The sequence below is a fragment of the Gymnodraco acuticeps genome, unplaced genomic scaffold (assembly GCF_902827175.1).
Source record: "Gymnodraco acuticeps unplaced genomic scaffold, fGymAcu1.1, whole genome shotgun sequence".
NCBI lineage: Eukaryota > Metazoa > Chordata > Actinopteri > Perciformes > Bathydraconidae > Gymnodraco > Gymnodraco acuticeps.
The window spans coordinates 2,497,845-2,522,933 of record NW_022991513.1 but is presented as its reverse complement, the minus strand read 5'-3'; the positions used below and the strand labels follow the sequence as shown (position 1 = coordinate 2,522,933).

General features: G+C 40.6%; 1 protein-coding gene across 4 annotated transcripts in view; it reads right to left on the bottom strand.

Annotated features, from left to right (window-relative positions):
• Positions 1–25,089, bottom strand: part of furina (furin (paired basic amino acid cleaving enzyme) a) — a 90,791-nt gene that overhangs the window by 5,811 nt on the left and 59,891 nt on the right. For all 4 annotated transcript variants that reach the window (XM_034197045.1, XM_034197046.1, XM_034197047.1 and 1 more), the window contains exons 7-15: positions 19,066–19,154; positions 13,894–14,066; positions 12,518–12,730; positions 8,306–8,406; positions 7,238–7,341; positions 6,883–7,000; positions 3,084–3,263; positions 2,866–2,990; positions 1,292–1,414 (exon numbers count right to left, since the gene is read on the bottom strand). In XM_034197045.1, coding sequence (XP_034052936.1) covers positions 1,292–1,414; positions 2,866–2,990; positions 3,084–3,263; positions 6,883–7,000; positions 7,238–7,341; positions 8,306–8,406; positions 12,518–12,730; positions 13,894–14,066; positions 19,066–19,154 — 1,226 coding nt within the window. The remainder of the gene's footprint in view (positions 1–1,291; positions 1,415–2,865; positions 2,991–3,083; positions 3,264–6,882; positions 7,001–7,237; positions 7,342–8,305; positions 8,407–12,517; positions 12,731–13,893; positions 14,067–19,065; positions 19,155–25,089) is intronic.

Here is a 25,089-nt window from a genome sequence, read left to right as displayed (position 1 = left end):
TATTCTAATCTCAAGTCACACCTTCACTTTTGTCAGTGCTACTTTTTCTTACTGTTAGGGAAATAATTGTCCTAGACTCCTAGATATGACCAACCCTGACGTCTGTTTATCTCCTTTAAGGACATAGGCTGCTTCAGCCATAATGTTATTGTTCCCATTCCATGACCGGGCAACCCTAGGTCACAGATGGTCTATTGTTGTGGGTGCACTGGGACACTTCCTTCTTTGTTGTTTGTGGACTCCAAGGTATGACATCTTCGAGGCCATAAGTGACGGACGCAAGTAACTCAGTGTGCCCAACTGTCTAAGCTATCTTATCAAAATATGTTGATTACTCTCTGTGAAACCAGTTAAATGGGCTAACGAGAGAGAGGCGCTCCAGAATTGACGTGGCAACCCACCCGTGCAGTCTCACCGTGACTGCTGTGACTTGTGATGTGAATCCTCCGGCCGAAACTCCAAATAAATCATCAGTGTTTGACATCAAAGCTCCTGCTCTACCGTGTCTCTTTCCTGAGTCGGTGACTCCCACTGCATTGCTGCTACACAGAAGTTTCCCTTACACTTACTAAGAAACCTGAGGTTGAAAAAAGGTTTGCAATTAAAATGCTGATTGCAGCATGTTTAAGTCAACAGAGTTATTTCCATATGCAGCAGGTCCAGATGCAGACCATTGCCTGCATTGGCAATTAACAGACTGAGGGTGCCGACGGTACAGAGCTAAAAACAGAGGAACCAGCAGACGAAGGAAACATCTGATTTACTGCAGTATCTTATCAACTTGTTTAAAATAAGAAAAAAACAAGACTTGTGATCCTTAAAATATGTGATACATTATTTATGATATGAAATCACATATATCATAATTAAATGTTGTCAGCATGTAAGTACCTCTGACAGCCTGTAGGGGTCAGAGTGGCTCTGCTTCACACAACGTGTAGGTGGACCTATTGTATACATTCTTGAGACCTTGCCTATAGCACTGTTTGGAGAGCTAGGAGACCATTACAATTAAATGAGGTTATTAAAAAGAGACCTGCAGTAAAACTGTATTTGATCTCATCAGAATTTTGATATTTATGATTAGAGCTCCATGACGTCTGTGTGAATAGTCTGAATAGTGTAATTGTGGGATTTTCAGAAGAGCCTGCCCACAGCAGACGGACACACATGGGATCATATTTCATCCTGTTCACAAGTCACATCTCAACACGACTCGGTAATAACAATCCCCCCCCTTTGAGAGCAGCTCTGTGAGGAACAAACTGGGGACAGAAGATACTGGACTTACCGATGCATATCTGCCTCAGGTCCAAGGTTTTACAGTTATCATTGCCAGACGGGTCCTGTTCAGAGGGGCTGGAAGAGGCTGAGCCGGTACCATACAGCACCAGGATGAACTGGGTCAGAGTGCCTGAGCGGAAAGATAGAGAAGATCAAACTGTGAAATTAACCGAGAGACAAAGTAGGCCTGTCAAAAACAGTGAGGCACTCCCGAGGGTGGATTTCATAAATGTATCCTCTTCTCATTGTAGACGCTTGGATTTTCTGCATAAAGTGACAGTAAATGACTCCTTAAAATGAGGTGCAATTTAAAGACAGTATGATTTCACTTTGTGCCTAATAAGAGTTTTATAAAGTGCACGTCTCTGAAGAATCACTCAAGTGTGGGGACTTGTGAGTGGTTCCACTTTAGTAAATCACTTCTTGCTGAGGAGGGAGGTGTGAGGCGATTATCTATGTTTTTTTCCCCGGTTTCTTGGCTTCGGAGGACCGAGTTGTGGGTGGACCTGATAAGTCCGTGTGCAGACGGTCGTTGGTGGATGATCCGAGCTCAAACTGAAGTATTGAGGAATTCACTCCACTGCTTTATCATATTCCCGGCTATAAGAAAACGGATTGCTGAGGCAAAAGGCACCACTTGATCTCTTATCTCCCTGCACTGAGTCCGTAACACTTGAGCCGAACTCTAGACTCAACAGATGAATGCGTGTGTAAAACAACATTTAAGTAATGTAATTGAATGCCCTTCAGGTGACCTCTCAGTTAAAACGCATATCTCAACACCGGATGTTCAAATCCACTTGTTGCCTCTCTTCCCTCTGATCTCCATTGTCAATATCAAATAAAAGCATAACATGCCAAAGGAAAGGATAAATATACACATTTTATTTTTCTTTATATGAACAACGTAAATGTACTCATATAGTAATATTGCCGAATAATGTAAACATTATTTGCATAGAAAGGATTCCATCCCAAGCTGTTTGATACATTTAAGCTGTAGATCATTCTAATCAATTACTACTCAAATTAAAAGATTGAAAACATTTTCTAAATATACTGATCCAGGCAAATGTATTTTTAAACTGTTAAACATTAAATTGCCCTTAACTTTGAACAAAGTGAGGATTTAGTATTCTGTTTCATATCGTGTTTATATCTAATTACATTTTTAATTTGTGTTTCTCTTTGGCGTTGTTTGTCTTTGTCGGGCTTTGGCTCTTAATTTCAAATAAAATGATTAGTTTGGCATCTGAAAAATGTATTGGTAGTTTTTGAAATCGTTTTTTAAGCCAATATGTTTCTGGTTCCAGCGTCTTAAATGTGTGGTTTTATTGCAATTATTTTTAAAATAAAATTATTTAGCTTTTAGACCTTTGGTACGACAAAACACCTAACTCTTAATATTTAATTGAAAAAAAGAGAATAATTTATCAGAAAAGCAGTCATCTAATTCAATGGAATAAAATAATCATAATTTGCAGGAATATTTGAATCTGGCTTTAAGACGAAAAAGGATAAAAATGTACTTTGACAGCTGGTACATATTAATTTCATGAATATTTCAATGACAAGGCTTACCATAGTCACTGGCCCCTGCCACGTTCTCAATCTCCAGAGTCCAGGCCCCGCTGGGCTTCTCGTCCCAGGAGTGGGTGGTCATGAAAGCCCAGTCGTTGAAACCCTCTGATGAGTAGTCATGAGGCCTGCCAGAGAACCACAATCAAGCAGAGTGTGAACATCTTGTATGCATGGACTTGTACTGTATTGTTTGTGTGTTTGCGGACTGGTGTTTGCACCTGGGGTGGAGCAGAGTGGAGCGTGTGCCGGAAGGACTGATGAGGTGGATGGCCAGGTTCCCCCTGCGGTTGTAGGACAGCGTGAGCCGGGCCTGGACGTGCTCTAACGAGGTCACGTGACTGCCTGTTCCCATGCAGGCTTCTACGCTCATGTTAATCGACAAATGGCTGCCAATATTCCTGTCAACCATGAGAAACGACACAAAGAAGATGACACATGAAGACAGCGTTGTCTTTGGTCGCAGGTTGAGTGCTGCTAAAATCATTACTGGCTCGGTCTGAGCTCGTGATAAGCTTCAGTCTGGATAAATGTGTGAGTGTGACATTTGGCTCGCGGCCAGTGTGAAAGCTTGCGAGGGGTGAAGAGTTTGTGGCCTTGAACAGGATTAACGTCTCACAAACCTGTAGCAGCAGACAGTCTGCTCTCTTTGAAAGTACACACCTCTTTTTACCTCCTCCCTTTCGAGGTAACACATACACAATATTTCTAAGGAGCAGGAAGACTCCGGGTTTTAGTGCCAAAAGGGGGAGTGATCACTAAACTGTCACGCTCTTTAAGAAGATACATTTTTCATGATGGATTAGAAGACTACATAAATGCCTTTTACCTCCGTAGCAGCATCACATTGGAAAAGTCTTAAAGGTGAATTTAGAGCACTTTTCTCCAGTAGAGGCCAAATCATTACATCGAGTCTGTCCAGGTTATTTATGTGATGCAAATAAGTAGCAAAGCTGCACTTTATCATTTGCATGTTCGTGCTATTGCAAAATGTATTCTGTGGTGTTTCTACTGTCGGGAGAGTCCGACAACAGGAGAGAAGGAAATGGAAATCTATACAAATGGCTGCTGTAGTCGATTTATCTTGGCCATTTGACCGCTGCAGCACAGGCATCTATGATTTAAGATCTGGGAGAAGCAAAATGTCAGGCACTGTTGCAGACATGGCATCTGTTTTTACCAGCACACACAGAAAGAGGGAGGGAGGAATATTAAAAACCTACAAACTGTGGACAATCAGTGAGTGAGAGCAACAAATCAAAAAGGATGACATTTTTGGCTCCTTTAATTGTGATTAACACTTCAGTAGCAGCCACAAGGGAAAACACATCAGTGATTGTTACCACTATTGTTGAATACAGAGAAGTAAAACAAGATTCCTCCAAAACACCAGCATTAATGAAACAATATTGTGCTATTCTGATTAGTTGCCTTTTGCTTGAATGTGTGTTTCCTCTGGGATTAAGCAGCTCACAGGAGATCCTGTCTAATGCATCACGGAAATCTATCAATCGCACATTTATCACATATTGAACATCCTTTATTAAAGTCTTTTTTAATTAAATCTGCTTAAAGCAATAATCCTGCAGGGAAAAAGCTGTGCATTTAATTCCAGTGTTTAAAAAGCTTTTCAGAACCAGCAACAAATATTCTGGAAGGAAGCCAAACCTGAAGAATTGCCATCCTTTTTGTGGTTAGCACGCTCCAGAGCGTTTTAAATCATAAATCACTTTTTGAAAAGCTTTGCCAAAGCTTCCAATTCACATGCCGCATTCTAGCTTTGCAGTAATACCAAAAAATGTTGCAGACATGGAGGCAATTTGCATTAATTTACAGAATCCTCTTTCAGAGGACTTCCAGAACAAGGTGAGCTCCCACACATGGCTGTTATATTTAATGTGGAAGTAATAGACAAATGGGAAGTGGACTGCATTTATAAAGCCCCTTTTTCAGTCTTAGAGACCACTCAAAGCGATTTTAAATACAAACCACCTTCACCTATCCACACACACATTCATACCCCGGTGGCAGAGACTTCCATACAAGGTGCCGAGTGCTCATCAGAACAGATACAAATGCACACACACTCACACACTGTTGGCACCGCCATCGGGAGCGATTTGCAGTTCAGTATCGTGCCCCACGGACGCTTCGACATGTAGCCTCCAGATGTGAAAGGTCAAACCCCCAAGTCACCGATTGGTGGAGGACCTGTCTACTTCCTGAGCCCCGGATGCTGATTTATTTGGTTAACCACATGCTTACAGAAGCTTTACTTCATGCTTTAAGGCACAATCTATTTCCAAAAGTAAACACGGATATGCCGGCCAATACATCTATCAATAATCTGCAAAGCCCAGGCACTCTGAAATCCATAAACAAACCATACAGAATAACACTAAACTCAATCCTCTAAAGCAGTGCTTCTCAAAGTGTGGTCCGCGGACCACTGGTGGTCCGTGAGCGCCCCCTAGTGGTCCGCGAGTATATTGGTAACATTTCACATTTGAAATAAATAAATAAATGTAAGTTTTCCGCACTCTTGCGGGAATATCTCCGCAATTGTTTGAGCTAAAGTTTCACTTTCGATTGCATGATATGGCCCAGCACGACACCTTCATCACACACGTTGCCACTTGTTTGTACCATTTTCAGGCGATTTGTAATCTGTTCTAGAAAAACGATGTGATTTTGGATATTTGTGGAGTTAGGTGGTCCACGAGTGTTTTTTTATTGGTTAAGTGGTCCTTGGTATGAAAAAGTTTGAGAAACACTGCTCTAAAGTTATTCATTCATCCTTTCAACACAAGGTTATTTCAAATATGAATCATAATTATGGTCATAATGGTGTAGTCCTGTAGTTTTCAATGGAAATATGTCCTTGATCTCACTGTTGTGATTCTGTTAGATGTAATTACTGGTTAGAATTGACAATGAGACCAACACTGAAGCCTGCGACGTATTTCAAGTCGCTCTGGATAAGTGAGTCAGCTAAACACCTCAAATGTAAATTAAATAACCTGCCTTGACTGCTGCGCCCAGACGCTCAAACCATCTGCTCTGAGCGTCTCATAGCTGCAGTAAAAGAGAGAGAAACCTCAAGCTCTGCGAGGGAAGTGACAGGGAGCGCATAATGAAGAGGAGATGTCAGGCTGGGTTTAGACTTTGACACCGGGTATATGAAGGGGAAAAAAAGGCAGAGGAGAAATATAGTCTGAACAGCGAAAGGAACACATGGATTGACAAATTACTATTTTCTTTTAAATGCTCCCCTTCAAGCCGAGTGCCTGGCACACAAACAACAACACAGAGAACTTCAGCGTGCGCCCAGAGCTGCAGATGAAGACATAACGTGTCACTGCAGCAAAGCATGGCGGCTCGGTTACAGACGAGCACCTGCGCTCTGTTGTGGACCAGTTAATTATCCGTTTCTCTTATCGCTCTCTGCTGCGCAAACATAGGATATCATGATGAAGCTTTATTCACACACTGAGGCTACATCAAAGACATTTTTAATACACGTATTGGTTTTCTTTGTCAAATTTCTTGTAATACTATTATTTTATAAGCATCAAATCATCTTTGCGTATTTGTTTTATAATCCGTTTGGGTATTTATACTGTGCTCTATGTGCTGCAGTATCGTAGCCAGGACCCTCCTGTAGTGGAGGTTTTTGTGCAAGCGAGGCACTTTTCTGGTTTAAAGGTGAGCTCCAGTGATTTAGTATTGCAGTTACATAAAGTTGGAGGACTCACAATACAGATTAAGACATTTAGAAGATCCTGATTCCAGAATTATTTTTCACGTTTAAAAGCTTCCTCCTGAACACAGTAGGGCTGATAGTTTATTCAAAATCCTACCTGCTGATGAAAACTGTGTAAAGGTAAGCATGTTTTAGGTATTTAGAACATGTGACTGGGTGGTGACTCAAATGCTGAGGCACCTTTGAATTAATGGACTATTCTAAAATGCAGTTTCAAAGGTTGTGTTTTTGTGTGTGTGCTTGCGTAATGTACCTACCTTGGCTCACTGACCATGGTGATCACACATTTCCGCTGAGGCCTCACATTGGTCCACGTTTCTGCCAGAGCAACGATTGCACTGGCATCAAGTAGACCGTATCCATATGAATGGCTAACTGCAGATACCAAAAAAATAAAGAGGAAACAGACACATGAATGTTTGCCCTTCCAACTATAACTTATAACATCGACTAGCTGCAGTGTGCATGTTATCTAAGACTTTCACACAACGTATTCCAGGGCCTCACATCTCCATTTACAATGTATCTTTCCAGATGCATAACACGTGAACGAGTTTCAAAGGGCCTGTAAACTGCAGAGGGCAGGAGAGAACTCTGAAGGAGCTGCTGTACCTTTGCGTCCAACCCCATTGGTTCTCCAGTCGTTGGTGAGCAGGTGGGCAGGGTGAGAAGTTCGTACAACCAGATGTTGCATGTCCCTCCAGGTCAGATTTTTACTGGAATGTGTAAATGCAAGTACAAACAAAGACAAACACATAAAGAGAAAGACAGACACACAGAAAAACAGGAAGACATACATTGTGAGACTTTTAAACAGATCACACAGTAGTGTTAACCTGCAGATGGACAGCTGATTTAATACAATGAAGTACGAGTCACATACTTTTGTTAAACTTAATCTTCTGTCAACATGTGTTTGAACTCAGTTTCAACCCTGCAAAACATATGTTTGTTGTGCCTTTCCTGATTTGTAGGTCGGAAAAGGTTACCGGAGGACACAGATGAGTTGAAAAATATTTAGAAATATAAAGCCCATTATTTACTGACTTTTTCTTTTAATCCGTTCCTAATTGCAATACTTTTCCGCCGCAAGACTAATTACTTCCTTTCAGGACTGTTCTGACGTTCATGTTTGTCTCCCCATTAGTGCTGCGTGACTGGATAAGAATCTAAGAGCTGTTTTTGTAATTGCACTGTAAAAGTCTACCAGGCAAAAGGGGTTGAAAGTAATTCATAAAACAGGATAATCAGTCAGAAATTATGCATAAACATGAAGGGCCTGCAGTTAAAGCCTGATTAAATACAAGAGTTTTACATATTATAATCAGGCTTGAAAAAGTCAGTGCAAAAAAAGGACAGAAAATGATTTTACCTGTTGTCATTAAAAGAGTAATTTGCTGTTAGCAAACTTCTGCTATAAAACTGATAAGAGACGATTTAGAAATACTACTTTTCTGAATATTTTAATGTATGCAGATTCTGAAAATAACCAGAATAATTACAACCCAGTCTAACGATGAGTTTGTTTTGCATAAATTAGATATTTTCAATAGCATATAAGTGTTTTAACTGAACAAAAATCATAGAGCTATGTAGAACGGGAAGTTATGAATGAGGCTGTAAAGCTGAAGGGAATTGCGATGCTTGGTAACACTGAGAAAAATGATGATAAGCACTTACTTGGCCTCAAGGGCAAGAGCGATGATCCCAGCAGCCAGCGGGGCCGAGGCGGAGGTGCCTGTGTGGGAGTCTGTGCATTTAGATTTGAGGTCTGTAGTCACCTAGGAAGACAAACGGAGAAAAGCTATAAAAAAGGCAGCTCAGCCAAAAATACGAAGGAACATGTTCTCAATAAACGCACTGAAAGATATCTTTGATTCAGCTTTTAACTGGTTCATCTTAAGATAGAGCCAGAAATACAAAACGTGTACCAAAACTGCTCGTGCCTTTCGCAAAAATATCACATTTACAACCTCAAATTCACCTAATTTGAATGAGCCAAAAAAACCTATTATCTTATATTCTCCATCACTTCCTATGTTGCTATCTCATATGTATTCGCTGGAAGCAGGAATCGCCTAACAGTGAAAGATGCAGGAACTTAAGAGCAAGTCCTCAGCATGGCTCCCTAAACCAGCTGGAAAATCAAAGCAGGGAAAACTTATAACTTATGCTCTCCCTCACTGAACAACTACCAGTGAGGTATCTTTGAGTCTTTTCAAATCAAATGCTCCATGTAGAAATCTCGTCTGTGACCCACAGCGCAGGGCTCTGGTTGTATCGGGCCGCTCCCCGGAGAGAAACTCTGCAGCTGCATGAATATAAAATGAGGCGGTGCAGAACAGCATGTTTGTAGCAAAACTTATCTTGCTGAGGATAAAGGTTGCAAAACACTGCTTCGCTGAAAACTCCAAGTGCGATCCTGACCGGGAGGTCAATCTAACTGAATTAGACGGATAGAAAAAACGTTTGAATCAAGAATCTGCTCCCTGTGCTGACCAACGCACAGACTGATATTTTCACTGACTTAACAGAATCATAAACGCACTTGCAGAATTGCCTTTAATGCTTAAATCATGCATTCAGGAGGCTTACTATGTGCCCATATATGTAAATTGAAAGAGAAGGATAATATAAGTGAAATAAAACTAAGCAGACATTGAAATAGTCACTCTAGTATAACCCCAGAGGTCCCACCCACTCTTTTTTACTCCATCTCTTCGTTCCCAGCTTTATGAGTGACAGCACAAATAAATGAGTACAGCACTAAGGCATTAAGGGACCAGCCACATGTCGTGGAGATGTCAAAAGCTGTCTGTCCAGTTACTCTGGCTGCGAGACTGTTAGCTAGAAAACGGAAGAAGGTACATGTGTATGATTTTGTGTGTGTGTGACAGGAATATTAAGCAGCAACAGATTGCCAGACGGAGTTTCAGCCGTTCACTATTCATAATAATGTAATGGTCCGAGACTGAATGAATTGAGAAGAAGACGAAGAAAAGAAAGGAGGACAGAATGGGGAAGTCATGCTGTGGATCAGACAGCAGGTTCAGATGAAGCTGAACAATGGGCTGTACGTATGGAGCTGAAAGAAATACTCCATTAATCACTAAGTCCTTTCAGATCAAAATCAATCGGTAACTATTTCGACAATCAATTAATCATTTCAGTTTATTCAAGCAAAAACTCTAAAGTTAAAGCTTTTCAAATGGGAAATGTTTCTGGCTTTCTGTGATGTAAGCTCCACTTTGGATTTGGACTGCTGGTCGGACAAAAAAGACACTTCAAAAGCATCACATTGAAACATTTGAGATGTTACATTTGAATATGTTCTGGCTACTTAAAGACCAAAAAACAACAACAGTGTTCTTAATATAGTTTGCTATCTACTGTATGTACTTTTTTACATTTTTTGTTTTATATTTTATGTATGCACCATGACATCAAGTCAAATTCCTCGTAAGTGTGAACCTACCTGGCAATAAACCTGTTTCTGATTCCGATTCTGAAGAGAATTGGTTTATCAAGAAAATAATTGGTAGATTAGTCGATAACTTAAATATTTGGAGCCATGTTTGTACAAAATGATAATGCATTCGATATACATTAAGCTGCATTCCTAAGGGGTTTAACAACTTTGAAAGACAAAATAATCTGGTCATAATCTCATCCTCTTGTATTTAATCCTAACCACTGCTCATAAACTGTGGCAGTTAATAGACAAAATATTACTTCGGTATACCATTGACTGAAAGTGTGATCATTGTTTAGACTTTAGAGCAGGGGTACTCAAATACAAATCTTAAAGGTCCAAAATAAATGTTTCAATAAGACAAAGGTCCGTTTATTACGGTCATTCAAACTTTTAAACAATTGCAACAAGATTCTTAACATGAGGTTGCAAAAACAAAAATAATCTGTATGCAGCAGTTTTCATTGTTATTGTGTCTGTGCTTGACCCCTCAGAGTCGCAGTGTAAGAGCTGCACAGTTATGAATAAAGGCAGCTGCACCCTCTTTCATTCAGCATTCCCATTATTGCTTTATAAATGTATTCCCCCTTGTGTGTCCACTGAGGTTCGTCAGGCCCAACACATCTTCAACAAACTCCCCCTTTGCCTCATCATAAAAACTCACAAACACCAGCAACTGAGCATTGTCAGTGGTGTCAGTGGACTCATCCACAGCTAAGGAAATGCACTGTGCATTTTTTATTCCATCACAAAGCTGATGAATCAAATCACCAGCCAGTCTTTATGTTCTTCTGGTTGCTGTGGAATCTGAGAGGGGATTTGCTTGATTTGACCTGTTATTTCCTCTTTTTGTTTGCCTTCAACATGGTCTCCATCACTTCAGTCATACATTCTTTTATACTGCAGTTATTATCCAGTGGAAAGTCCTTACCTACTGGCCTAGTACAATCAAAGTGGTTACTTTTTTTTGGCTGGGCAGTGTAGTTTTACACACCGTCTTATTTGACTTTCTCAGGACTTAAAACAGTTTTTTGGGGGCAGACCCCCTCAAAGAAAACAATATATTTACACACGTAAGGTCATCATCTTAATAGTTTTGTATGCTCATCCGTGAGCAGAGCATCAAGTTGACATGTCTATTACAGCTGAATGCGGCGATTACCATGTTGTTCAGCAAAACGCCTCACAAACGTATTAAGATCAACAGCTTCAGTGCGTTTTGATTCAATGCTGAGTACAGCCAAACTGACAGTCTCTTCTCTGTCATTGTAGACCGCAAATACCTCATTCCTTCAGTGCTTGGGTCCGAATGCTTCTCGTTTTGCGCCGTCCCGTCCCGTTCAAATGAATTCGCCGCCAATCATATTTCCACGCTCGCGCCAGGACCGGGGGAGGGGTTACATGACGTGCATCTTGTGCTGCATTCACTTGCACTCGGACATTAGAGATTTTCTCTCATAAATGTCCGATGAGCCACAACTTTTCTTTCAAAACAAAGCTGCCAACTGGGGTGGCAGCTGGGGTGGCAAGGCCTATTTTTAGGGTGTCAGTTGCCACTCCGGTAGGTGAAACTAGGCTACTAGCTACAGTACAGATGGCACTAGATGAGCTGTTAACTCTCGCTCTGAATTTTTTTTTTTAAACTCTTGCTCTGATTCAGGTTGAAAGAGACGAGACACACATTTTTCCCACCCACATTCCGCGAAGACCCGCCCTACTGTGCCTCTGATTCGCAGATTGTTTGGGGGGAAAAAACGCTGACGGGATGCTGAATGTGATTGGACCAATGCGTTGACAGACACACACAGACAGTGGAACAGGACATGCAGAGCGCTGTTTGCAGGACATAGCGGATCATTTTGACTCGTTGCGTTGTGGCGAAGTCTCGCAGATAACACAGATAACACAGATAATACATATGAAAAGTATAATTTGCTCAGAGTCCAGAGACAGTTGTGGTTCGGTCCGGATCCGGACTTTGAGGATGCCTGCTTTAGAGTATACACCCATTACCCATACATTTCAAATGTTAAATTGTCAAATGTCTTGATTTGTCCAATCAGCTCCTTCCAGTAAACTACAGGGTTGAGCTCTGCTTAGATTTACAGCATTATGCCAGCAAACACAGAGGAGAGAAGGACTAACGGCAAGAAAATATGGAGGTAAAAGACAGTAGTTCAAAATGTTGAAAACAAAATCAGCTTTTCAAACTTTTTAGCAGGACAGAAATGTGTTTTTAGACTTCAAGGATACAGCCTTGATAATGTATTGTCCTTTAAACATTTCATCATCTATAATGAAGCTGTGGATAAACTTCACCTTGGAAATTAATAACCTACCTTTTTTATTCTCAGCACAGAGATGAAAGCAGAAGCTCAGTTAATGAGGGACACAAGGAGAGAAAGACAACGACGACTCACTATCTGTTTCTCCTTAGGGTTTCCAGAGCTGTAGGTGGTGGCCAGGGTGGAAGAGCAGGCCTCGCTGTACCAGGGGACGTTTCCGTTCTGGGTGGAGCTGCTGATGGACAGCGTGTAGATGCTGTTGGTGTAGCCGTCGCAGTTACAGCTGTCCAGCTCCCTCCCTCCGTTCCCAGAAGCCCACACAAAGATGGAGCCCAAACCATTACGACCCTGCAGGACGTACAGTAGATTTAGACAAACAAAACACGGACTCTTTGATTCATTCATTCATGCCTTTGACCAGGAAAGGACAAAATCTCATTCAATATTTCATTGGAATCCCAATTATAGGGAGGAAATTCATTTGAGGACTCGTTTGAAAAGGGGCCCGTTAAAAGGCAGCATACATCACAGAAGCCGGGGTGGTCACTCAGTAAATTATACACAGCTAAACATCGCAGGACAGCAATGCAATACAGAAAGGCTCCATATGACAACAGCTCATTGTGATAAATCATCCAACCTCTCAGCCTTTGAAGTGCAATAATTTTCATCTAAGAGCCGCTTTATCGTATCGAGTGAAACCATTTCTCTCTGCATTGATCAAGCCCGGCAAAGCACCACCCACAACAACATCTGACAGCACTGTCACTCTGGCAATTATCTCAGTAGTCAGTGTCAGCGCTTTCAATCAGCTTTGTGGCACAGGTCCGGAGTCCTACTGCTGTATAACAAGAGCCAGTGTGAGAGTGGATGGATGTGTTTATTCATGGGGTGCTCTGATCTATTCGGTTCACTTGCTCATTTTACATATCTGACACGGTCCTGTGTAATAAAACAAGCATTGCCATAAACAACAAGAGCGGTTTTTCAAATTGCCATGTTGTCAAATGCTGATAGAAGAGTTTTCAGAATGACCCCTTTTTAAATCTCTGCAATATGTTTGAAAGTCTGATTATTTTTACACAATAAGTTCAAACTTAACAATAGGTTTGAATCAGTAATTCAAAGACAACGTATGATTGAAATTATTTATTTTTCAGACACTTCAGTCACACTTGAATGCCTGTGCTGACTGATTGAAAGAGTTGAGAGATAAAAGAGGTTGCAATTAAAGAAGCACCTTTCAACTAACAAAGACTGTTCATGGAAAAACGCTCCATACTTAATTTCTCTCAGTGCACCTTCTTCTATTAACTTTTAAAGATTTTACTTCGTGGTGGCTTTTAGAGGACATTCCCTTCCATTCATAATTATCAGGGTCATACATTTCTTTGTTCTTCCCGCTTGTGTGTCCTCTCATGCTTGAACAGTTCAATTACTGGCCGCTAAAAGGAAGTTACACACAGGCAGTAAATAATTTCAGTCTCACACAAAGACTCTCAAACACAAACCTCTGTAACTCCACGCAGAAAAGCTTCTTTGGCCAGTTTGGCAGGTCCGTCCACAGTTTTGCCGTCGTCCTCCGGGCCCCAGCTGGCGCTGTAGACGTCAATGTGTTGGGGATTCAAGCTGAGGGACTGGGCCTCCACCATGTCAGTCACCTCTCCGTCCAGCATACGCACACCTGAATACACAATGACGAAAGGTTTTCTTAGTACATACAGATTTTTTGTAATAATGACTTAAGGTTAATAATATAATATAAACCTATTAAACATAGAACCAAAGGGATTGGAGAAGAGACACTTGGCTATCATAACAAACACAAATCTCTGGTCAGCAAAGTTGCACTTTGAGTAATAGGTGCCAGCTTTTGAATAGAAACATTAAAGTTACAAACCAAAAAGTCAATATCTTTGAAGCTGTTGCATCAATTTGGATCTTTCCTTAGTTGTTCTAAATATCATAACTATGAGTGTACCAAGGTTTTATGAGTGCAATGCCAAATCAGCACTTTTCTTTACCACAAAAAAGGCCACAATAAAAAATGTAAAAGGTGCTGCAGGTGTTGAGAATCTCAGGAATCTGTAGCTCTTCTTAGTCTGCAGCTCAGTGATGTAGTTTATGGTGTTGTAGCTCATGTCCAGCATCGTTTGACATGTGTTAGAACAAACCAATGTTGCTGCGATTTAGTCTGAGTAGCATATTTACACTCTTGTTTGCAAAGCTAGACATTGTCTGTGTGCATTTGTACCGCTCATATTACACTGTACGGCACACACTGCTGGTGTTTGTTATTTGTGCATACACTGTGACCTTCTTATAGCCCCCACAATGTAAATCAAAGCTTTGGAGCTTGAGCTCGTTCGGAAAAAAATGAAAAATAAGAAAATCTAGTGCATTGTGGTTGAACTGCCTTCGTCAAGTTTGCAGCAGACTTCAGAGGCATTCAAGTTTAGATAAACAGATGAAAGACAACATTAGATGTCTCCCTCTATGTGTCTTGATGAAATCAGTGTAACTGTCCAAGTGTAAATTGAATCAGACTTAATCTTTTTTTTAAAGAAGTGAACAACTGAGCCAAGGTTCATTGAGATCAATGGTTATTGATGAAGTGCTGTACCACAGATAACACACAACACAACAGAGCAGGGAGGGCAAACAGAGAGTCGGTGCTTATCCTCAAGTTCCTTCACAGAGGGAGAGTGGTGAGATATCAAAGACACCTGAAAAACAAACAAATGTCTCCCTTTGATGCATTGCAGGTCAGGTTACTCCATGCTGCTCTATATGGGTTAGAGTAACCAAGCACGTGCTCTTTGAAGTCCTCCAAAAGCATCAAACAGGCTGCTAGTGTTTCCATGGCAGCCTGTACTTCTGCAGGAGGGCCATGTTTTTCATCAAGAGGTTCAAGGATTGTTCAGCCCAAATATCCGTCTATCCCGAGAGCAGGAGCTCAAGGTAGATCGCTCAATAACTCTCAGATCATATTGAAGCTTAAGTACATTTAGCATTGAAATGTACCAACTACTGGGGTTAAAATGTAAATGATAGTGTGTTGTCGGGCACATCTCTCTATATACTCTACTCTCTATATGGGATTTTATTTCATGCAGGTAAAGAGCAGTCTAGCACAGTTCAACTTTTTGGGAAATACAGTAAACATATTCTCTTTCTTACAGAGGTAAATGTATGGCTAGGTGATTACTACATTTGTATCTTTCAATGGAATCATATCATGATGAAATAAAATATATTGAGATGTGTTACAAAAGTATGTCGTCTAAAAATAATACTATTACTTTAAATTGATCAGAACATCTATGGGAAATATGTTGTGCTCATATCATTTAGAGACTCGGTTTTGTTTGTTACTTTACGTTCAATGTGTTATATATGACCTAATCAAGATATAAAATGACCTATATCATGATAGAATATTTTGGCTCTATAGACAAGACCAATTTTATGTGTAGAGCAAATATGAGGCTACATCTAGTTAGTTAAGCTTAGAATAAAGACTATTAAAAACGACAGGATGTGGTTTGATATGAGGCTGCAGAATAAAACTACACTGACAGATATTACAGCAGTATCGATCGTCTCATCTAACTCTTGGCAAGAAAGTCAATAAGCGCCAATCCCGACGTGTTGAACAGCAGCTCTGAACAGACAACCTAATGTTTAATTAATTGGACTTTGGTTGGAGCTGCATTTTTATTTCAGCTCACCTGATACTCTACTTTTACTCCGAAAAATCAGTGAATATTGGAAGATCCAAGTCAGCCAATATGCGTTTGAAATTGCATTTGAGATATTTCACTAGAGTGTTTTGAGAGTGATGAGCTACAGAACGGCAGGTGGCATGGGGTCAAGTTTCAAGTGATGTTGAGCGAAGAGGATTCACAGAAGCTTTTGCACCGCTCCCTCTGCATTCCCAATACATTCTCCCTGGCCACTTAGATGAATAGGATGGCCTGAATAAGTGCTGCTGCTTTGGATTTAACATGACAGTTTGAGTTACTGCCTTTTGTTTCTGCTGTTCTGGAGAATGCTGCTTGTCTGTCGGGCTTCCAGCTACGTTTTTTTTAAGGACTCTTGTGTGACTCTGTGCTCTGAGAGTCTCAGTTTAATGTTCAGTGAACGTTCGGTATGTCTAAAGAACTTGTGTTTGGGGAAAAAGGCCAAACTTGAACCTTAAACCTTTTTATGAGGTTTGATTACCGTCAGAATTAAGACATTCAAAATCAAGGTTCAAATGTTAGGGGCAAGTTTTGAAAGTAAATTATACCTGAAAATAATATTTGAATAAAATATTTGTATAACCTAAGTTACAATGTTTCCAGTCTGCGAAAGTTTATATTGACACTGATTTTGTGGAGTTGGCACTGCCAGGAAGGACTAAGAAAAACAAGATCCATTTTTAGACTACGTGCTCTTTCTCTTGTCTTGCTTTAGCTAAGCTTCACAGCCTTCAAACTGAAGACTCTAGAGGAAATGCAAACACGCTGAAAGATTTCTATGTAGTGTCTGTTCTTTGTTTGAGTTTCTCATCCTACCATCGGAGAGAGCCTTGAGTGTGGATAAATCCACATGTGAAGGATTTCACAGCACTAGGCCTCCACCTACATGATCACACACAGCCCACTAGTCATTATAGAGAAGCTGAATGCTGTGCTGTATATTCCCACTTACCATCTGGAAACATCAAAAATATTTTCTCTATATGCCACTTTAATGAGGGGTTCGAACTTTATGAGAGCTAAAAGTATGCTGGAGGCTATTGAGATAAGCAGAGAGGAAATGAGAAAACATACACTGGGATAAAGCCGCTCCTTGGTTAAAAAGAAAACACAATCCTGGAGTCTGACATTACAACAAACCCTCAGCACAGGAACAAGACATAAGCAATCACAAATATAAAACACATGTTCAACTGTACCAGTGATGTGACGACACCATCAACTAACTTTAGTCTTGATATGTGGCTTCAACTTCATGGAGGTAATAAAACCTTATGAAATAATAAGGCGGAGGCGTGTGGTGCAGTGGGTTGTGCGTTGGTGTTCGGATCAGGGGGTCACAGGTTCAAACCCCACTGCAATCTGCATGTCGTTGTGTTCCTGGGCAAGACACTTCACCCCAAATTGCTCCTGTGGGGATTGTCCACAGTATTGAGTATGTAAGTCGCTTTGGATAAAAGCGTCTAACAAGTAACATGTAAAATAAAATAAACTGTTTACAATGAGAAAATAAAATATACAAATCAACCGAAAAAAGCTTATTTGAAGAACGGGAACAGAAACTACAAAACTGTTCCCCCTGTAGGCAGTGAGAAACAACTCTTCAGGGGGAAAACTAGAGCAGCAAACAGATTAATATTTCATAATATTTTTCCAGTCTCACATATTTTGTATCTTCTCATAAATTAACAGATTCCCCTGTCTGTTTTGTCTCCAACAGATCTTAAACTCAAGCGTTTGATTTATCTTTTTATTATGCCTGATTGCGATGAGGCCTAAAGCTCGCTGCAAGATTTGTAGTCAAAAAATCTACAAACAGTTAATTCAGTTTTCTCCATACTTGCCTTGTAACTACTGTTGTGATTGTCAAGTAATATGCCATTCATTTCTCAGCCAATTAATTTAACAAGAAAATGTTAGATACAAATAAAAATAACTCATGACAAATGTTCAAGAGCCCTACATGTATGTGATGTCTGTAAATATCAATTTATAAAGATTAAAAGCAGCTATTCCCCACATAAAAGAAGCTACCACAAAAATATATTTGGCATTTTGCTTTAAAAATGACAACGTTTGATTAATTATCGGGAGTTTTTCGAGTTTTTGTAGTCATTTAACCAACAATGAGAGAGGCAAAGCCAGAAAGAGAACAGAAATCAATCCGACAAAAAAACAATATGGAAATGAGAAACTTGCCCACCACCCTCTGCATGCACACATTGAGAGGTTGACTGACATTGGGAGATGACATTTGATTGGCCAGACACCATCAGATTTAAAGCATGCATCACTCAAGAGCAGTAGGGGCTGTCATTACAGCAGTGGGGGGGGGGGGACGTGGACTGAGATCCTGCCAAATATGTATTCTGACTAATCTTATAGTAGGTGTATGGCCTTCAACAGACTATAACAATAGCCATTTTGAATTCATACCAAATCTAAAAGTTTATTTTCTCGTACTTTAGAGACCACCAGCACAACCAGATATCTGTAAAGAGTTAACGCTGGCAGGGACAGAACTCATATCATGTTCTGCCTGCACTAAATTACCTACTGGAACATTAGAAAATAGTTAAATCAGCCATTTGACTTGCATACAAGACAAGAGCATTACATTTGGCATTCATTTAACAGATTCCCTAAAAGCTATGGCACCAAATCATTTCTGAAACTGCGTGCCACTGCTTTTTCAATACTGTTACTCAGTGATGTACCAATAATGTTACAGAGAGTTGGCAATCCCCATCAAAACTGTGGTGATGTTCAGACAGATTCAGTGGCTTGCTGTGCCTGGGAAATCGACTGAAAATAACACTGGCTCTGCAGAACAAGTATTTCAAATATTCTGGCAGTCAAAAAAGAAAACGGAGATAAAACCGAGGTTTGGCCCGGTGAGATTCAATCAATCTGTCTTAACCTGTCTTTATTTAACCTCACCTCCAATCTTGGCATTGTATGCCACACCGACACCGCAGATCCCGTTGTTGGCTACCGCTGCCACCTCTCCTGCACATCGTGTTCCATGCCTGCAAAGGAGGAAGAAAGCAAGAGGTAGGTTTAAGGAAACTATTTATCCTTGTAAGTGTCATTCCCTTTATAACAGAACATTTACTGTATACACACAGACAGGTAGTGTACATATCTAACAGCGGTTGATTGTGAGAGAATGTGCTCCTTCCCGCAGAGGTCGCGCTGCAGACCGTGGTAAAACAAACTCATGCAGACAGCTTCTTGGCATTCATTCCTTTAAATACATCTGATTCCCATTCGTCTTAAAGAAAACATTCAGCCGATAAGTGGAGACTTAGTACAATATCTATGGCTTTCGAGCATTAGTAACCTTGAAATGCCTACAGTGTCGGAATCAAGAGAAGGAGAAAGGGAAATAAGATGACATAGTACCATCACACACGGTTGGAAATTGTGAATTAGATTTGTCATTTTCCCTATGGGTCTTTCATTAAGCCTGGGCCTCTGTAGTAAGATCTAGCTCGAGGCAGTGCAGTGTGGAGATCCAAGAAGCTGCTACAGAGAGGCGGATCATCACACTCCTGTCAGGTGCATTCCCCTGGTCTGCCAGATGGATGAATTTCAAACCATGGCGCAATCCCCACTGGATTTCAGCCATTCCCAGACAGGAATGCTGGAGCCAGGGCAACAATGTGCCGCATCAGGAAACAACAGAAAAACAGAGGACCCTCACTACTGAAGGAAGCACCAGCAGGCTTATATTAAGGAGCTCTGGGTATTCAGCCAAACCAAATACACAAACATCATCAGCGGCTTCCCATGACACACAGGTTGTATCTGCTCTCAGGATATTTTCATTTCCTCTTTAGTAAACCTGCCAGAAGTGCTATTATGCTAATGTGAGTATTTAAGGTATAAATAAATAACTTAAAACATTAAAATAGAGCAAACAATTATTTTCTTTGTAGAGATACAGTGGAGTAAAGTCAGCAGAGAATGAAGTCAACCCTCCATGTGTGTTGGAATTCGATGCCTCTGTGTTCTTTGTTTATGTAGCCAGGCCGGCTACAGAGGCTAATTTCTGCCACTCAAACGGCGCCTGTTACCACTGATAACATTGTGCTGTATTTCCTGGGTAATGCTCACCCTCCGATTTCAGGCCCACCTGGTTAACACTGTTAGATCCGTCAGCAGTGTTAGCATCCTTTGCTGTTAGCTTCAATTGCTGCTGGGCCTCATTAAGCCAGCACCATGTTGAGAGCCTTGAGCAGGCAATCCTTCAATCATATGTATTCTCTGACTGTCCTACTAAGTCTCTTTTAAGAACTCATTAATCAACCATATTGAAGTAGAATTTAAACTAGAGGTCAGAGGTCACAGAAGCCTCAACCCATATTTATCGACTAACTATTTGTATTAACAATTAGGACTTCTGCTTCCATTAAAGACAAAGGTATGATGACAGACGGTCAGAGAATTGTAATTCATCTGCTGGTCCCTTCGACACGCTGATGAGCAGAGAGGGTGGAGGTTAAAGTCAATGCCACAGTCAACATTGGCACCGCGTCTCCAACGTGTCACAGAAAGTCAGTTAGATAGATAGATACAGAGCCTCAGCTGCAGCATGCTAATAAAAACACCTTTATAGACACACACACACAGAGAGAGACACACAAATGTCTTCTGGACGATTTTCCAGAGAACCTTATCTCGACATTCCTGAAAGTGCTGGCCTGGTTGACTTTGGGAGCCGTTTGTCCTACAGCGTCCGTGTTTGTGATGCAGCGGATGATAAGGAGAGCTCAGGTGTCTGTGATGGGATGCTGGGCATGCACAGGCTTATACCTCCAGTGTTCAATGGAGACGCTTTACAAATCTTCCTCTGACACATTCATTACAGTCACTTACATGGTAGACTGATTCATGGAATACAAATGGTATTGGAGGTAAAGCTCTCGCTTTCTGAATCTGATTATGCAAGAACGACTTGCATAATCGTGTTTTTGGGAGGGATTTCATCCGGGGAGAGATAAAATGGATACAGGAAGATATCCTTTTACAGCTCCCACTCACTGTTAAGGTCAATGTGAAGAAGAGTGCATCTCTGGGTCAATTTTTCTCGTGAGAGCAGCCCTCGCATAAAGGCAAAAAAAGATATTCTAAATAACATTAAACGAAAACCAAGAAAGAAAAAAACGTACTTTAACGATTTACTCTCTATCGACAAACCATGATAGTTTCATCTCACTGGCCACCTATAATGGGTAGCCTACTTTTTAAACCCTAAAACTAAATTTAGTCCAGCTCCAGCACAAACAAGTGTGAAATTAGGTAATTGTTTAACATAGTTGGAATGTATTTAATGCTAATAACAAAATAAAATATGATCACATTGTTTATCACAGTTGCATGCATGCATACATTTGTAACCCATTATGATGCTTCATTAAACTGGTTACTTTTAATTTACATTATTATACATTTCACACACTGTATTAATGTTAACAGTGTCCAGCCCAATTCCCTAAATGCAGAACAACACCAAATATAATTAGAAACCTGTGGAGCTGCCAGTGTTTTGACAATGAGGCCAAGGCATGACGGAATGACTCAATTTGTGTGTATTCACACATCTGTACTGATCTGCTGACGTCACGTGAAACCAGACCTGGATCCCTTCAGAGAGGAGGCTTAAGAGGTGACAGCACAGCGCAGAGATCACATGAAGTGCTCCAGAGAAACAGAGCTTGTCTGCAGGGACAAAGGGCTGTCTGTCACTACAAGTACAGCATTGTTAACAAGTCACACTGATTAATGATCCCTGCTGTAATAACTACCTAATAGATTGCCTGACACACTGAAGGACTCTCATACTTCAGTCACGAGGTAACAGAATAAAGTAGCTCACTATGTGAAACAACTCAAATTAACAAAGAAGTAAAAAAATAACCCTGTAGTGACTAATTTAAGAAGACAGATAACACAGCAGGTATACAATAAGAGATGTTTAAGGATTCATAATATTACATTCTGTTAATGGTTGTACTTCAGAGCCCATGCAATGACCCTGTAATTATCCTACAACTAAACACTGCTGTTCCATTTAAGAACCCATTTCAAGTTTTCCAATTATTTTGAATCACTTGTCTCCGCTTCTATCGATTCTTTGCAACAGCCATGTTTCTGAAATGATGACGTAAAACATGTTTTCATTTTTCATTGACTGGAGCTATTGGGAGTAAAGAAACTCACAAAATTGTTGCAAGAATAAACTTGTGTAATCTTTCTCCACCCAACAATTGATCAGGAATTTTAAATTGAATTGGTAAAGATTAAATCCTAAAAATTCCCTAACTACTTGCTGGAAATAAAGGTTGGTAAACACTTCCAGTGTGTACTAGAGATATCTAGTACTTGTAATTAGCACCGTCATGTTGTGCTTCCTCTTGTCATGTCTAGACACAACACGCTGAAATACAATTAATAACCCACTGGTGTAGAAAACTAAAACTAAACGAAGCAACCATCTATTAGTGTGTGCAAGCATCAGTCTCAAAATAACAAAAACTGTCCCAAAAAGCCCATAGGTGCACACTACCTGTACTGCTAACAACTTCATTGTTCATGTCAACAGATTTACTAAAGCAGTTGCAATGTGTTTTTTATTTGAAACACTTAATGCCTGAACTTATTCCTCTGAACAAAACCTTCATTGAAAAATAACCTCACTTCTTGGAAAAGAAAGTCTTGAAAAGGCTTCAAAACATGTAAAACATTGTCGTCATACGTAAGGGTGATAATAGGAGATCAAGGTGAACAAAGAGCAATTTAAGTCTTGTTTCAATTACAGCGAGAACAACCCCACGGCAGATTCTAGGCACAGAGACTGACTTGGGTTACAGCAGCTAAAGTCGGCTGCAGGCCCGAGGCCAACAACACTATCAGTATTCATACGCACAGCTTGCAGAACCATTATCACAGTGCAGAACCTAAAACGCCCCTCTCTGGAGGCTTGCTAAAGAGACATACTATTGTCATACAGCTGTAGTGCAGAGATGGGGAAAGTGTTTACCCAAACCGGCACTTGGCAAATAGTGCATTACAAAAAATAAAATGGCACAAAGCAGCTTTTGAGCTCATTATACAAAGAACTGATTCTGCAATTTTTCTTGTGCTACGTAAACAGCAATCCTCTCAGATGCCCTGTGCAAAAAGTGATACTTGACAAGTTCTAAAAGTGGCTCCTGAATATTGAGATACATACAAATGAGTGACTTTACCACAAGATGGCTGAAAGAACATTTAACCAAGCATACAAACAAAGAAAAAGACTACACTATTGCTAAATTATTATAGCTGTTGGTATCAGAATTTAAAACATTTCATTAAACATTTATATCAGAAGGATTTTTGTGAGACTTCGAAGTTGTACATAAATTCAGCTAAAAGCTCTATCAAAGCATAACCATTTAAGACATTTCAATTAAATATGTACTTGTCCAACATTGCATTGATCTTTTTATCTCTACCCACTTATCTGGCACACAAAATCCTTCATTCCCTGAAATTGTTTTATCTCACATGAACTTAATTTCTTTTCTTTTTTAAATCATTGAGGCTCTCGAGGCCCTGCATTGTGGGTTTTGTTGTTCATTAGTCTCCGGGTTGCACTAAACCACAAAGGTACATTTGAACAAACGTTGGGCTCTGCTTATTCTTAAGTCTCTTAATGGTACTGCCAGGTTAGTAATGAGCTGGCCGTTTGGACAAAGGATGAGAGAGGGTAATATGAAGGAAAATATCCAGGGAGATATTAATGTAGGACCGTCTGAGAATGAATCAGTCTGCAGTAATGTTGAATAGGGCCCTCTATCCACCGCTTGGCAACTCATATTTCTGAATTCTGGATTCAGACTCCAACTGTTTATGTTAAAAGTTAGTATTTCTCTAATCAGGGGGCGATAAATTGAATATTTGTCCAAAAAAAAAAATATATATAAATAAGATAATATTACTCCATCCCAGTTGAGCCAGTTTTAATCCAAAATATGCACATTTGGACACCGTCTTGATAGGATCCAGAGGGGGTAAACCCTGGAAAGTAAAACATCACATGCCATCTTAGATAAACATGAGGGTGAATGGCCACATTGCTACCGAGCCATCCTCCCTGCTGCCCGCATGCTGGGAGAGAAAGGCAGCCTTTTGGAGGTGAACAGAGTTGTGCTTTCTGCAGGGAACAGACACTTACAGTCCTCCAAAAACCTTACGCATGTTCATGCCCGCCCACGGGTTGTTTACACATGCATTTGCACCAACCCAGCGTAAAGTGAGAGAAACTGGCACAGACACACAACCGCACAAATAGTCTCGCTCTAAATTGGTCCTGCCACGAGGAAGACACGGAGAGCCGGCTGGTAGGAGATAAGGGCTGAGGTGAGTGAGGGTTAGAAGGAGGCGCAGCCAAAAGCAGGAAACATCAATAGTGAGTGTCTTAGCTGGGCTCTGGGCCACTAGGAGCCACCAGAGGAGCTTAAGCGTGCATTGGCACAGATTTTAGATCTGTGGAGCCTGAGGGATGTTCTCGCACATTCTTCCACAACAAACGCCATCATTTAGGGTTTGTTTGATAGTGACGGTGAAAACAGTTTGAGTCACTGGCACAAAATCTTGAACACACAGGGCTGAATAAGAACACGACAACATTTTGTTTGCCTCGATCTCATGTTTATCAAAACTTTTACTGATTATTCTGTCTGTGTGTGGGAGGTTCTGCCCCAAAGTAGTGTTCTCTATTTGAATTATGAGAACAACAACACAGCCTCTACAATCAATCTCCACCTCTCATAAGTCTCACAAGCCTTTAAGGAGTTATTACAGCATTGGCGTAGTATGTGTAACAGCTCTGACTATCCCTCAGGCCTCCATATTCATGGTCCCGATTCTGGCCCCTGTCCCTGATGGCGATGTTTTATTTCCGACCTTGTCGAA